The 13,381-nt window shown below is 43.1% G+C and overlaps 1 protein-coding gene across 2 annotated transcripts; it reads right to left on the bottom strand.

The window, feature by feature from the left end:
* Positions 1–1,161: 1,161 nt before the first annotated feature.
* On the bottom strand, positions 1,162–12,372 carry PRELID3A (PRELI domain containing 3A). Of its 2 annotated transcripts, none has more exons than XM_071554861.1 (6): positions 12,119–12,372; positions 9,595–9,763; positions 9,137–9,226; positions 8,289–8,359; positions 8,096–8,198; positions 1,162–2,804 (listed from the first exon to the last, which is right to left on the bottom strand). In XM_071554861.1, the coding sequence occupies exons 1-6, from the start codon at positions 12,148–12,150 to the stop codon at positions 2,691–2,693; spliced, it is 579 nt and encodes a 192-aa protein (XP_071410962.1). In that variant the 5' UTR covers positions 12,151–12,372; the 3' UTR covers positions 1,162–2,690. The 2 variants fall into 2 exon arrangements, with proteins under 2 accessions (XP_071410962.1, XP_071410961.1); XM_071554860.1 differs by lacking the exon at positions 1,162–2,804 and adding an exon at positions 2,822–6,454 and having other exon boundaries at positions 12,119–12,251.
* Between the last annotated feature and the right edge of the window lie 1,009 nt (positions 12,373–13,381).

Raw genomic sequence — 13,381 nt, 5'->3', positions numbered from 1 at the left:
AGGAAAAGGACTGGAGACCCACATGCAAACCAGATGGAGAGAGAGCAAAAGGGTGAAACTGTCATGGAAAGCTTACAGAAAACTAAAACCCACTTCAACTGCTAAACAACGGAGCCCACCTGGTCCCTCTCTGACCACTGTTGCAAGGTCCCTCATACACACTGTCAAAATGAGCAACCACAGGAACATCAACAATCATAGATGTCACCTACCCCTAAGCAGTACTGTCTGGCAGTGGAGACAGCTGGATGACAGAAGTGGCCTCCAGAAGAAATGTGTCCTTCTTCCTACCCAAAGCTTCCTGACTCCCATTTAGCCTAGATAAAAGTAGAAGAGGACCGAGCACAAGTAGGAGAGGTGCTGCTCCCTGGCAAGTGGAGCAGCAGACAGATGGGGAAACCAAGCACCAAGCCATACAGTTCCTGAATGGCACAAAGCATGGAGTGAAAGCAGCCCGAAACCAGTGGAGGATGGGAGTGAAAGGAGATGCTGCAACAGCAGCAGATAGGGATTAGTTTATGGAAGAAGGAAACAAAGTGCCAAGACAGTAGAAATCCAGAAAACTGATGTGTAACTGCTACTGACGCCATGGTGTGGCAGAGGAGCTCAGCCCCAGACAGAGAGCCTGTGATGACTTTTATGGGCAGCCAGCCATTGCTGGAAGGTGCCAAGCCCAAGTAAGTCAGTCTTAACACTAAGCAGTTATTTAATTTCTGATGCAAGAAGAAGCTTCATACAACCTTTTTTCCAAACCAAAGCAATACATGAACCTCCCCAAAGACCTCCCTATCCCCGCTGTCATGTTTTCATCACCTCCAGTAGGCCCATACTGAAATGCTGCAGCACATGTTTCCAAGTGCATACACACTTACTCAACTTTTCCTTTTGTTTTTTTTTGTAGAGCTCTGCCATAGGTACAGTCCCCTTCCTGGCAGAACACCACCAGGAGCTAGAACATCTGTATTCCTTATCCAGGAAGTGGCATCACTTCTCTGAGAAGGGGACAACTGACCTGCACCAAAGCTATCCAGTGTATCTTCCAGAAAGGGGATGCTATCAGCAGCTCCAATTTCTGTTCCAAAATAAGAAGGGCTTTAGGTCCACATAAAAAGAGCATTGTAAATATCAGCTATTCATTTAATTGCTTTCAACTAATATACATATTTTTTAAAGTAGGTTTATTCATTAGGAAAACGTAATTACGATACACCCAGATTAAAGTTTAGTTTCAAACTAACCAGAAGATGAACGCTGAAAACTCCCTTAAGCTACAGACACTTTGAAATTACCAGATCAAAACAATGACCACCACTGTATTCTTCTAGTTTTTTAGAAGTTAGTCATGCTCTTTAACAGCGTTCTAAGCACATGCTTAGCACTTGAACAAGTAAACATCTTTGCAACATTTATTTCACTTTGTGTGCACACCAAAAAATAAGTTAAAATGCCCTAACAGAAGGTTGTCTAAGAAACATATACTACATCTGGATCAAACATGACAATGTTGTAAACATCAGACATACTTATGCATGATTTATAGGAAACAGTTTCTGCAGTTGCTGGAGTATTTTTCCAGATAATGAGCATTTAAAATGATTCTAAAACCATTTTGTACCAGTGTGGAAAAGTGTTGAAAAAATTCAGTTACACTGGTAATTAACAGAAAGCACTCAAAAAGGAGAGTTCATTTTTTTCTTGTGCTTGTTTTCTCCACTCAGGGAATGAAAAGTTCCTGTTTATGAAACTTTACCATTTGGATTTCAAATTTCCTGCCCATTTCTCATTTCAGCTCTTCTGATTATTGCATCAATTTCTTCCCCAGTTAAGACGAGATGTGAAGAACAAGGACCAGTGGAACAGCACAGTCTCTTCATTCAAGTAGCCTACAAGTACCCTTCTTAGAGATAAGTAAGTATTTTCCAGCACCTTCCAGGAATTACTACTCCAGTCCTCATAGGGAGAGGAGGAACCAGGACAAGTTAATAAATAAGAAAATAAATTATACTCTTTTCCCCACCAAAAAACTATTTTAGGTTATTAACACGAATAGAATCTTTATCTTTGTTTGGATACAAACAAAAGGAGTAAAGTATCTGCATGTCATGTTCAGGCAGCACATTTGAACAACAAAAGAAGTGTTAGCTCCACACAAGTTGTAGCCTTTCAGGATGATCCTCTAGATAAATATCGAATTCTACAGTACCATGTTCTGACTCCTGTAGTTCCCTTTAACTAGTCATAAGACACTATCAGATTACAAAACAGACAAAATTCAGTGCTCTAGGACCTATCAGCCCTTCACAGAACAAAAGTTCACATGGAAAACCCTTAGTACCACACATGCATTCTTTTCAAGGTTCAGTAGAAAAAACCAAGATGGTGTAAATGTAACACACTCTGTCTTTGTTTAAAATGGCACATTTAGGCCGTCTTCAATGTGCTAAATGTTTTGTTTCCAGTGTTAAAAAGGAATCGTTTAAATGAAAAGAGCATCTGCAGGAGGTCAACTTAATCTTCAGTAGGCAACAAGAGCTGCTGTGGAGATGACAGATGAGGTTACTTTTCTGCTGATCCAATGTTCTTATAAATATACAAAGCCTCTTCAGATCAGCCTCGGAAGGGAGCAGTCTCCAGAGTGAGACTTTTCTGCCAGTTACTTGGGTTTATTTGGTGAAACCAAATATTTGGTTTTATTTTTCCGTTGAGGCTGCTGCCATGGTTGGTTTCATGCCCTCGCGTGTTGACTTCAGCTCCTCCAATTCTGTGTTTAGTTTGCTGATCACCCACTCCAGGGCATCCCGACCCTGCCAGAAAAAAATACTGGAATTTAGGATCAGAACAGATACATCACCACTGCTCATGTTTCTATAGTTCTTCCTCTGTCAGACACAAGACTTGTTTTAAAATTAATTTCATGCCCTGCATAATTTGATAACAGATTATACTGGTAATTTCTTTGCATCTTCTTATGCAAACTTCCATGCAAAGGCCTTTGCTTAACCCCTAAGCCAGAAGTAAATGCAGCACTGGTTTGAGCTCCCAGTAGCACATGCAAGCAAAAAGCCTAATTCCGCAGTTAAGTTTCCTCACCTAAGAGGATCTCTGTTTTTACTGTTTGCTGCTCCTACCACCCAAAGGATATCAGCAGTTTTAGTGTAAAATCTAGATATTGTTCTCAGATTCATTAACAAAGATATATGGACTGTTTTTGAGAAGATTCAGGACAAAGAAAGTCTTCCAAGTTCTCTTTGAAGTAGCAACTAAGTGATCTGATACCTACCAAGAGTTCAGAAGTGGACTCACACTGAATTCTATGTTCATGCACAGCAACATTTCAGCACCTAAACCAGACTAATTGAGAGACTAGGGTTGAATATTTTATATAAAGGTACGGTCTTTCTCTGTTCAGTCCTCAGAACAGGAGTGCTCCAAAGCCAGGAACTGACAGCCAGTGCTTTAATAACAGCTGGAGAACCAGACACAATAAACCTGTCAAAAATCTTTCACCTCAAGAAGACCCTGTAGCAGCTGCACCCCAACACCACAAGATGCAGCCAGCTGCACGATAAAGGCAAGAAAATAGAGAGAAGTACTTTAACAAAAGTGCAAGATGTCAGAGCTCTGTAATCTCAGAAATGCAGCCTTTGCCAAAGCAAGCAGATGGGATCAGAACAGGAAAATACCTGGTCTTTTTTCACTTAAGAGACATTCACCTCTATTACTCTGCTCAGAATAAGAAGTACAAACAGTGGAGAGCCAAATGGCTCTGGCCAAGTCTAGAGCTATGGAGATAAAGGTTTGAGTCCCAAGACTTCTAAATCCTCAGGAGAGTGCATGTCCCCTGCAGAGATTGATAGAAAGGAGGGGAACACTCTTCTACACTCACAGAGTTTTGTTCCAAACTGTGATACTAACATTATTGTATGCATTACAGGAGATAAAGTCACAGAAACCTCCTAGTCTCCAGAACCTGTTGTTGTCTTTTATAAACCACCATGCATGAACAAGCAGCTTTGAAAACCTAAGAAAAAAATATTAGAACAAGACACATATACTCTTGAAGGACTGTTTTTCAGGCTAGAAACATTACTCTGGAGTACTATTAAAAGCCAGATCCAGGCTGCAAAGTGTAACCTCTTAAAAGAAATAAAGTTTTACTATGAGTAAGAGCATATTTATCTCAAGACTCTCACTAAGGTCAGTGAAGAGCTGACTGTTTCTCTTTGGGTTTTCCATGTAACAGGGACTCACAGAATAAACACTAAATGTTACGTCTGCACTGGCAGGCAGTCCTTAAACTGAGAAAAATCATCCAGTTATCACAATAAATATTCAGCTCTCAGTCAAAGCTCAGAAAGGGAGCACAAATTACCTCAAGAACTAGTATATTTAAGTTAACTTAGTTCAAGCTATGCCTTTAAAAGATACTCATAATATTCCAGAAACCATGATTCAAATTATCCAGTTTAAGTACAGGTTGTTGAAAAAAGACCTTAGAAGGGGATGGTTTAACTTCTGAGTTCTTCCCATTTGAGCACCAAAGCAACCATTCTTCAGCAGGTGATAACCTCCAACTTCTCCACACGCAGTGCAAGACCTGGAAACACCAGCAAAGCACCCATAAAAGCACCCAGACAGGGGCAGGCTACCACGATCACATTAGCTGAGAGGAGAGGTCCGAAGGAAAAAGCCAGGGGGGTCGGGTGTGAAGGGTGTCATCTTTCAGTAAGCACGAATTTGGACACTCAAAAGTCAGGTTTAAATGTCCTCTCTGAGGAGACACAGGCACGGAGAACTGAGCGAGACAGCAGCAGCTTACATGTTATATTTGTCTAACTGCACAAAGAAGACTGTCAGAAAGTCAAACACTCCTGCCACAGAAAATGCTCTGTAGAAAAATGCTGAGATTCTTCTCAGGCCCTGACTATGAAACAATCACGTCACTGTGTTTTATTTGGTATCTTTGTTGATAAGATAATTTTAAAAATACATGACATTCAACTGAAGCACTAAGATAGTTCCTTCAGTTTTTGAGACTACATAGGTCTGTGCATTTCCTTAGACCTGTATATAATGTATGCTGTATTTTGCAGCTCAGAATAAACTGGTGATATTGGCAAGGAAGACTTCAGGAATATTCTGCTCAGGAAGTTAAGTTAGAAATCTCAACCAGATGCAAAGCCTCCAAGTATCATGAAACCACCCAATTATCAGAAAGAAATCTGACAGAGGACTGGTCTATAAAGTTTCATATTGTACAAGTTCTCTAGTAAGTCATTAAGCAAGCACATTCATAACCAGGCATGCATGTTGTATTAGTCATTATTGCATGTCAGCAGTATGAGGGGTCTGGCAGAACAAGCGCTGCACATGAAGATTTGTTGGTAGAGCTCAAGTGTCTGATAAATGCTGAGCCTTTGTAGTTGATGTTTTCCAGAAAAACAGTCGTAAAAGCTGAGTGGAATGAGAACTTGAAAGCAAACACTGATGGCATACACAGATCTCTAAGTAAGCAGTGCAGAAAGCCCTACTTTCTTAACTAGGAAAAGCAGCATAATGGATTAGGGTTTTTAAAGAAATTTTATTAGTTGAAGCACAAGCCAATACAGGAATGACAGGGACAGGCTACACTGCCTAGTAGAAGTGAAACAATTTGCACAGAGGTATCACAAGAGGCAAATACACTCAGTTCTCTCAGCCCTGAAGTTAGATTTGTCCATAGTCACATCACTGTGGGTACACATCACTACTGAAATGAATACAACTACAACACCAGTGAAGAGCAGGAACAGTGTGGAATCCAAATAGCTTCAAGCTTTGTACAGATTTCCTCAGAAGGGCAACAATATTCCTCAGGCATAAAAAAAAGCAAATAACAATTCTGCTATGCAACAGACTATCCCTGTTAGGCAATCTGTTTCAAGAAACCTGTTCTATAAACTATGAACACAGTTCTGTTTCATTTTCATAATGCCAATTCCACTCACTCACTAATTCATTAATTTCTTCGGGTTCCAGATTTGCTGGAATCACAGAAACTAGGACCTGATCAAACACTTGGTGAAGGGACTCTTTCCCATCCCTGGTTGTCTGCAGTCATCATTCCACTTTCAAACCATAAGCAAGACTGCATGGCACAAGACATGACTGCAGTAAGTCGGTTGCCTAGTGGTGTAAGGCAGGTTAACGGATCCAGTGTAGATTGGACCTACTTCACCCTCTACAACTGCAGTGTAATGAATGTCTGCCATTCCTGTATGCAGTGTGTATAAAACATACATGCAGGTTAAATCCACGTGACAACAATCCATGCACATATTTGCTAGAAAGCTGAAATGCTGTACCAAGAAAAATGCTGCCATTACCACTAGTAAGTACAAACTGTAGATGTGGAGAACTGCTAGCTTAGAGCGCTTTCAGAATTTTGAATTATCCACTCAATAGCATCCCACCCCTGGAGTAACACAAAAAAAGATTCACAACATATGGCAAATGATTTTTCCATCATCATTAAAAATAATAATGCATCATCTGCCATCTCTACCTCAGAGCAAAATCTCAACAGTTCCAATTTCTTCAGAACAACAAAACATTTTTCACCAACTTTCATGAAGTTTAAGAGAGGTGCTAAGAGCACAGAGGCACAGCATAGCATGCAAGAAAAGGTTGTGGTAGCACAGTAGGTTACTGGCTAGCAAAGTACTGGTAACAGCAAGTACAAATTCCTGCCAAGTTCAAAATCTCTAGAGACTTTTCAGTGAATACAGAGGCCAAGAAGGTCTTTCTGGTTTGTGAGAAGCTTGTGAATCAGCGTTTTCCTTGAAACTCACAGAACAGAACAACCTTTAAAAGAAATTGAGCTTTCACACAGCAACACCGAACAGATACCAATAAATATTTACACTCTTCTATCCAAGCTCAACAGAGGCATGCAAATGTGATGGATGCCACAAGAGGAATTTGGCGAGTGTTTTTAAGTGTATCCAGTTATCTGGACATGCCAGCTAGCTGGAGCTGTGACCCTCCCACACTTTTAAATGGAAATTGGATCAGAACAGAATTATAATTTAATTAAAATACATTTCATTAGAGAGCACTCAGCTAGGTAATCTTCAGTGTCTAGAAACGACCCATCACTCCTTCCCCATTCCCTGATTTTAACATGTTTTCCTCTTACTTTAGAAGAAGCATACAGAAAGGTGGGAAAAGAGGCTTTCTCCTTTCTGATCTAGTTGTTCAATGCCTCCTATCATGTTGGCTTACATTGACTTGGTCAAGCAACATCTCTCACAAAGACAAAAAGCTGACCAAAGCACAGGCTCTCTGGCATAGCAGGAGTTACCTGAGCTGGAGTCCCACTGTGCTGAAGCTCTCCAGCAGTGCAGAGCACAAACTCAAATTCCAGGTCCACTCATCCTGCTCTTAAGACAGGAAGGCCTATGCTTGTCTAGCAACTCCATTTCTTCCCTAAAGAACTATACAACGAAATGCCCAAGCATTCCCATAGCTCTGCCCATTCAAGCACAAGACAGGAGTCAGTCTAGTGTTATCTTCGGAGACTCAGAATAGTCTCACCTCTTCAAAGAATATGCTTTTGCTTACACTACATTGCTTTCAGTCAAAGGCAAGGAGTCAGCTCAGTAATGGATAGCAACTGGAACAACTGACAAAGCAGCACACTAAATATGCTGCCATTAACTGATAAATCCAGATTATAAAGACTGAAACTGAAGTTACATTCTTCACTAGCACTAACTCCTGGAAATAGGAGGTTAGTGTTTAAAAAGTGGAAAGGAAAATCCAAAACCCAACTAAGAGAAATGTGTATGTTATATGTAATTGTGGCATACACACAGAAGCTTGTTTGTTCAGCCGTGCAACTCTAGTTGAAAAACAAAGATTCAGTAGTGACACCTTTTCATGCTTCAGGAAATTATATTCTACTTGCCAACGTTCTACAAAAAAACAGTTCAAATGCTGTGCGCAAAATTTAGATAAATTAAATACAGCATTCAACACACACAATTGACAACTACTTTTTCAACTAAAAGAACAATATGGAGGGAAAGAGAAAGAGAACAGAATAAAGATGTACCTTTCTGGCATTAGAAGATATTGTGTTTGCCATTAAGCTTTCCAGATAACTGCTTAAGCTAATGCCTTTAACAGTAATAATTGCTTCTTGGGTTAGCACAGTCCTGCAAGAGAATTAAAAAAGGTTAGTACCTGAACTGAACCAGACTAACGTAACGTCTCCTAGACAAAAAGACACAAATACCCTTACTTACTTTTCAGGGTTTTCAGGATGAGGCGTGTAAACCAGTCTCTCATCAACAGACACCAGGTTTGTGAGAGTAATCTTAAAAAGAAAACAAGAGCTGAAATTCTCACTTCCCATCTTTCATTTTTCTGTCATCAGCAGCATTACTGTGGTGCACTCAGTTTAGTGTCAGAGACAACATGGTGTACACAGAATACAGAACTCAGAACATGGTCAATGAAAAAACCTATAGAGGGTGATGCATCTTCTCCTACCCCCAATCTAATTATATGGAAGATCCTATTCACAGCACAAAGCACAAACAGCTTTCTCTGAATCTCGAGTCTGATTTATGGTAGGTAGTTCAGAGGGGCTCTTCAAGACCAAGACCACCATAACACTACTTGGACTATACATAAAATTGATACCCAAGAAAGACAATGCCTCTTGTACAGAGATGAGTCTCTCCTACAGACAACTCCATTTTAAATCTGATAGTTATGAGTTCCCAGGATACAAAAATACAGCCTAATACTTTGTTTACCTTTTATGAAAAAAAAGCATTTCCCATTGAAATTTTTGAAGTAAAAGGCAGTGTAATGTAGAACAACTCATTCCTCTAAATGACAAGCTATTTTACATGAATTCTGAGAAATAACTTTGCATTAAAAACAGAATCACAAATGTTTGATTCCAAAATATTTAAATTTCCTATCTGTGAGAAGAAAGAAAAAAAAGTCATCTAGGGCACTGATTAATATATGGAAATTGTTGCCTCCTGATGAAAGATGCAAACACATTTCTAATCTAAATGTTAAGAGCAAACCCTCTAGCTTCCAGAACTAATTACCAGAAACCTTTTAAGCCACCACTCACATTAGTTGAGCAAAGCTCCATCTTTTTTTCCACTGGATCTACCACAGAATGTTCCTCGATGTAAGTCAGAGTTCTACTTGTTCCTAAAATCTGAAGGGGAAATAAAAATTATGTACCAAAAAAAATTCCAAGTTCTTAGTGACCCTAAGTAAATCCAAAGTAAGTCATGGATACCAGAAGACTGTGATCTGTGACAAGACTTCATCCTGGTAGGTTTTATCAGTCATACAGCATGGCACAGACCAGCCCAGAATGCATTTACAGACATACACACACTATGGGCATAATAAAGCTTACAAAGTATTCTCCTTCCTAGGAATGCTACCTGTAGTTTATGTGATACTTGTGGATGACATTTCCTATGGATTAAACTTTTACTTTGAAGTCAACTCCCATTCAGATGATGACATAAAAGTGCATCACACCCTTCATAAAGCATGAAGACTGTAAAAACATACGGCTTTTACGATACTCGGCAATCCCCACTCTGTGCTGAGGAGACGGTGACTGTGCAACCTCCCCTGGTTATCCAGGCTTCTGTCAAGGACATCTACTCCTACCACACATGGATTCATCGGGTTTGGGTACTTCCTCATAGCTGCTTTGATCACTGTATCCCAGGGATGTCTGTAAAAAGGAGAGGAGAGAATGTTTGTAATTATATTGTATTCAATTGCAAGTATTCAGATGATTCTACATCAGGATCTAGTTTGTGTAATACGGCACATGCTGCACAACTTCGTAGCTCCCAAAAGTCCCTTTGGAATACAGTTATGCTTGGAAGGGCAATAGGAAAGTATCGACACACAAACAGGAAAAAAATTCATTCTTCTCTCCAGAGTGAGGCAAGGAATTATTAACCAAAGACTAACAGAAATGAGGGCAAGGGGCAACAGTCACTAATTGCTATAAGCAACATTCCAATTAGCTGGGCAGAAACCCCTCACTGACAGGGCAGCTGCCCACAGAGATTGCTGAAATCTCAATTCATTTCAGAACTCAACCAGGAAAGCAATCTGACCTAACACTTCAATTTCTCTACTTTGAGAAGAGGGCTGGACTAGATGACCTCTGGACTAGAAGTCCACTCCAACATAAACTCTGCTATAATTCTAAGCACACCAAATAGACTAGAGCAGAAACCATTAGCTTCTGTTCCCTCCTATAGCAAAAAAGCAAAGTGAAATTTAATTAAAAAGAGAAAAAGATCATCAGGAAGTTCAAAATAAAAAAACAGACTTAGAAACCGCATCATCTCACAGCCCTATGTCTACACCTATACTACTGCTTCCAGCCCTTTGTTAGCATGAATTACACTTATGGATATTCCTCTCATTACAGAACTGTTTTTATGAAACAAGTTTTGATAATCTCAAACTCCTGGGATCAGAGCAGCCCCACTATTCAAGGCCAGACTGTCCACACAGGTCTTGTGGCACTCAGATATTTTCTCCTGAAACAGAGGACACTACAGAAACCATGAACTTGGTCCAATACGAAAATCTGTCCCTAAGCAGTTACTTCCATATTCAGAATAACTGACTGATCTGCAGTGATAGGTTTATAGCCTTTAAAGGCATGTTTAAAAATTCAACAATTGGTATCTAACTTAAGAAGGCCGAGGGGTGCCAACTTGTACAGAGTTGCACTTAGGGCCCTAAATGGATTTTATTTTTGACTACACTATTTTGAGTCTTAAAATAGACTGGTACAGAAGGACATCAACAGTACAGCACTGCAAGAATAAACAGAAACTTGGAAAAATAAGTTCTTTTTCCAAGAAAAAAAGTGCAGGAAAAGTAAGAGCCCTTGATTCCAACAGCACAAGAGAGTTGAAGGATTGTTCATTGTTATCTTCAGTGACTATTCATCAACAGAAGACACACAAACTGAAAATGTCAAATTTCTGTCAAGTGTCCCTGAGGGACTGAGTCAGAGATGTGATAAGGCACAACAATATTTCATTAACCATTCAACTCAACTTCCCACAGCTGCACACCTTATGCCATAAGATGGGAATGTTCTAATACAGATCTTGATGAGAAAATGCCAACGTTCCCTAGGTGACAGATACTTATCTCAAACTCAGAAGCTGTGCCATGCACGACCAGCCTTTACTTCCCCCTGCCTGACATTCCATGTTAGAAGCTGCAGCTCACTTGCACCAGATCTATGCTGAAGTCGAGCCCTGAATGCCTACACCAGTGCTATGAAATCAGTGGTGTTGATGTAAATAAATAAGTTTAAAGCGGCACGTCTGGGATATATTGTATCTATTGTAAGAACTCCCACCCCCGGTGCTCTTCGGGCTTCCAAAATGTTTAAGACACCTGAAGCAGACGGATCAGCGCTGGTGGCATTCCAAGAGCTGCACCAGCACTGCATCCTCCACCTCATCTCCCCGGTACAGATTGTTGGACACCTGCTGATACTTTTCCGGGTAGTTCCCTCGTTACACAAGGGTGGAACTGGACGGCAAGGGCCACGTCCAATGCAGCAAAGCACTGATGGGAAGGGAACTTACTGGGAGAGCAGCTTGCCGGGCACCGCAGCGGGAGTTCCCGGCGGCTAAGGTGAAGCACAGTCTCTCTGCTCATACCTCCTGGAATGTATCATCGACTACGTCAGCAGTCTGGCATCATTTATTTTTACAGTGTGGAAGTCCTTTTTCCTTGAACACCCATGCCTTCCTCGAGCCATCACGCTGCCGGGCCAGCTCTACCACTCTGCCTTGTTGGAATGCTGTTCCCGAGGTGGGGAAGCCCTGGCGCGGGGTCTGGGTGCGCAGGGAAGCGCCCAAGGCGATGCAGGACCGGCACCGCCGGGGCGCGTCCCCGGCCTCCCTCCTCCTCCTGCTCCTCCGGCCGCGCCTGCGGCATTCCCCGTTCCCGCCATCAGCCCGGTGGGGTCTGGCTTACGGTGCACGGCCCGGCCCGGGGTCTCGCCGCGTCCCCCCCGGCCCTCCCCGCCCGGCCTCCTCACCCGAACACGTGCTCCGAGCTCCAGATCTTCATGGCCGCTCCCGGTGTCTCCCAGAGCCCGGCGGGAAGGCGGGGAGAGGGCGCCGGACCGACCGACCGATCGACTGCCTGCCTGATAGCTGGACCGACTGACTGCCCGACAGCCTGTCTGTCCGACAGCCGAACCGCCCGCCTGCCGGCCGGGCCGGCCAGCCCAGCAAGCAACAGCTGCCCCGTCACCGCCCCGCCCGCCCGCGGAGGGGAGCGGCGCTGCGCATGCGCAGATCGTGCTGCCGCGCCGGGAGCGCCGGCCCGTGAGTCACTGAACATCCCGGGGTGGGTGTGTGGGAGCCATCGGGGCAGGCAAGTCCAGCTGCTGGCCCTGCAAATCTGACTGCGGCCCTGCACTCCACGCACCGAGAACCACACCGTGTGCCAGAGAGTATTGTCCTAACGCTTCCTGAACTCTGTCAGTGCTATGACCGCTTCCCTGAGCACCCTGTTCCAGTGCCCAACCACCCGCCGGGTGAAGGGCCTTTTCCTGATACCCAACCTAAACTCCCCCTGATAACCCTGGAGAAGTGCAGCCTGAGAAAGCAGGTCTGCGTTAGCGTTGACTGACTGATCCCTTTGCCCCTCATACACAAACCCTCACCATCAGCTGCTCGGGACAAGAGAGACACGGAGCTCCTGGAGTGGGTCCAGTGAGGAGCGACATGGATGATTAAGGAACTGGAGCATCTCATGAGGAGGGGCTGAGGGAGCTGGGCCTGTTCAGCCTCGTGAAGAGATGACTGAGAAGGGACCTCGTCAATGGCTATAAATATCTGGGGAGGGTGTCAAGAGGATGGAGCCAGGCCCTTCTCGGTGGGGCCAAGCTACATGGTAAGAGAAAATGTACAGAAACTGGTGCACAGGAAGCTCCACCTGAACACGGGGAAGATTTTCTTTACTGTGTGGATGACTGAGCACTGGAACAGGTTGCCCAGAGAGGCCGTGGAGTTTCCCCCATGGGAGATATTCAAGAACCATCTGGACACAGTCCTGTGTAGTGTGCTCTGAGAAGCTGGACCAGGTAACCGTGAATTGCCAAACCTTTGCATAACAAAGGGCAGGAAGACCGTGGCGCCAGCCTGGTGGATGGACACTGGGACACGCGGCAGGAGGAAGAGAGAGACTTGCGGGTCTTGGACTGTGAGGAGACAAAAACCCAGGGGTTCCCTTGTTGGGGGTCCCTCCTCAGAGGCACCAGCTTGGGCTATTTCTGTGTTACTGTGTTGTGATT

This window comes from Pithys albifrons, chromosome 4, assembly GCF_047495875.1.
Source record: "Pithys albifrons albifrons isolate INPA30051 chromosome 4, PitAlb_v1, whole genome shotgun sequence".
Classification (NCBI taxonomy): domain Eukaryota; kingdom Metazoa; phylum Chordata; class Aves; order Passeriformes; family Thamnophilidae; genus Pithys; species Pithys albifrons.
This window is presented reverse-complemented; position numbering and strand designations above follow the sequence as displayed.

Excerpts from the sequence above, each read along its gene's own strand:
- PRELID3A (XM_071554861.1), bottom strand. The coding sequence starts at position 12,150 with ATGAAGATCTGGAGCTCGGAGCACGTGTTCGG. Across the intron at positions 9,764-12,118 it reads AGCTCGGAGCACGTGTTCGG|ACATCCCTGGGATACAGTGA; the intron begins GTGAGGAGGCCG and ends TCCTTTTTACAG. Across the intron at positions 8,360-9,136 it reads TGGAGCTTTGCTCAACTAAT|ATTACTCTCACAAACCTGGT; the intron begins GTGAGTGGTGGC and ends TTTCTTTTTAAG.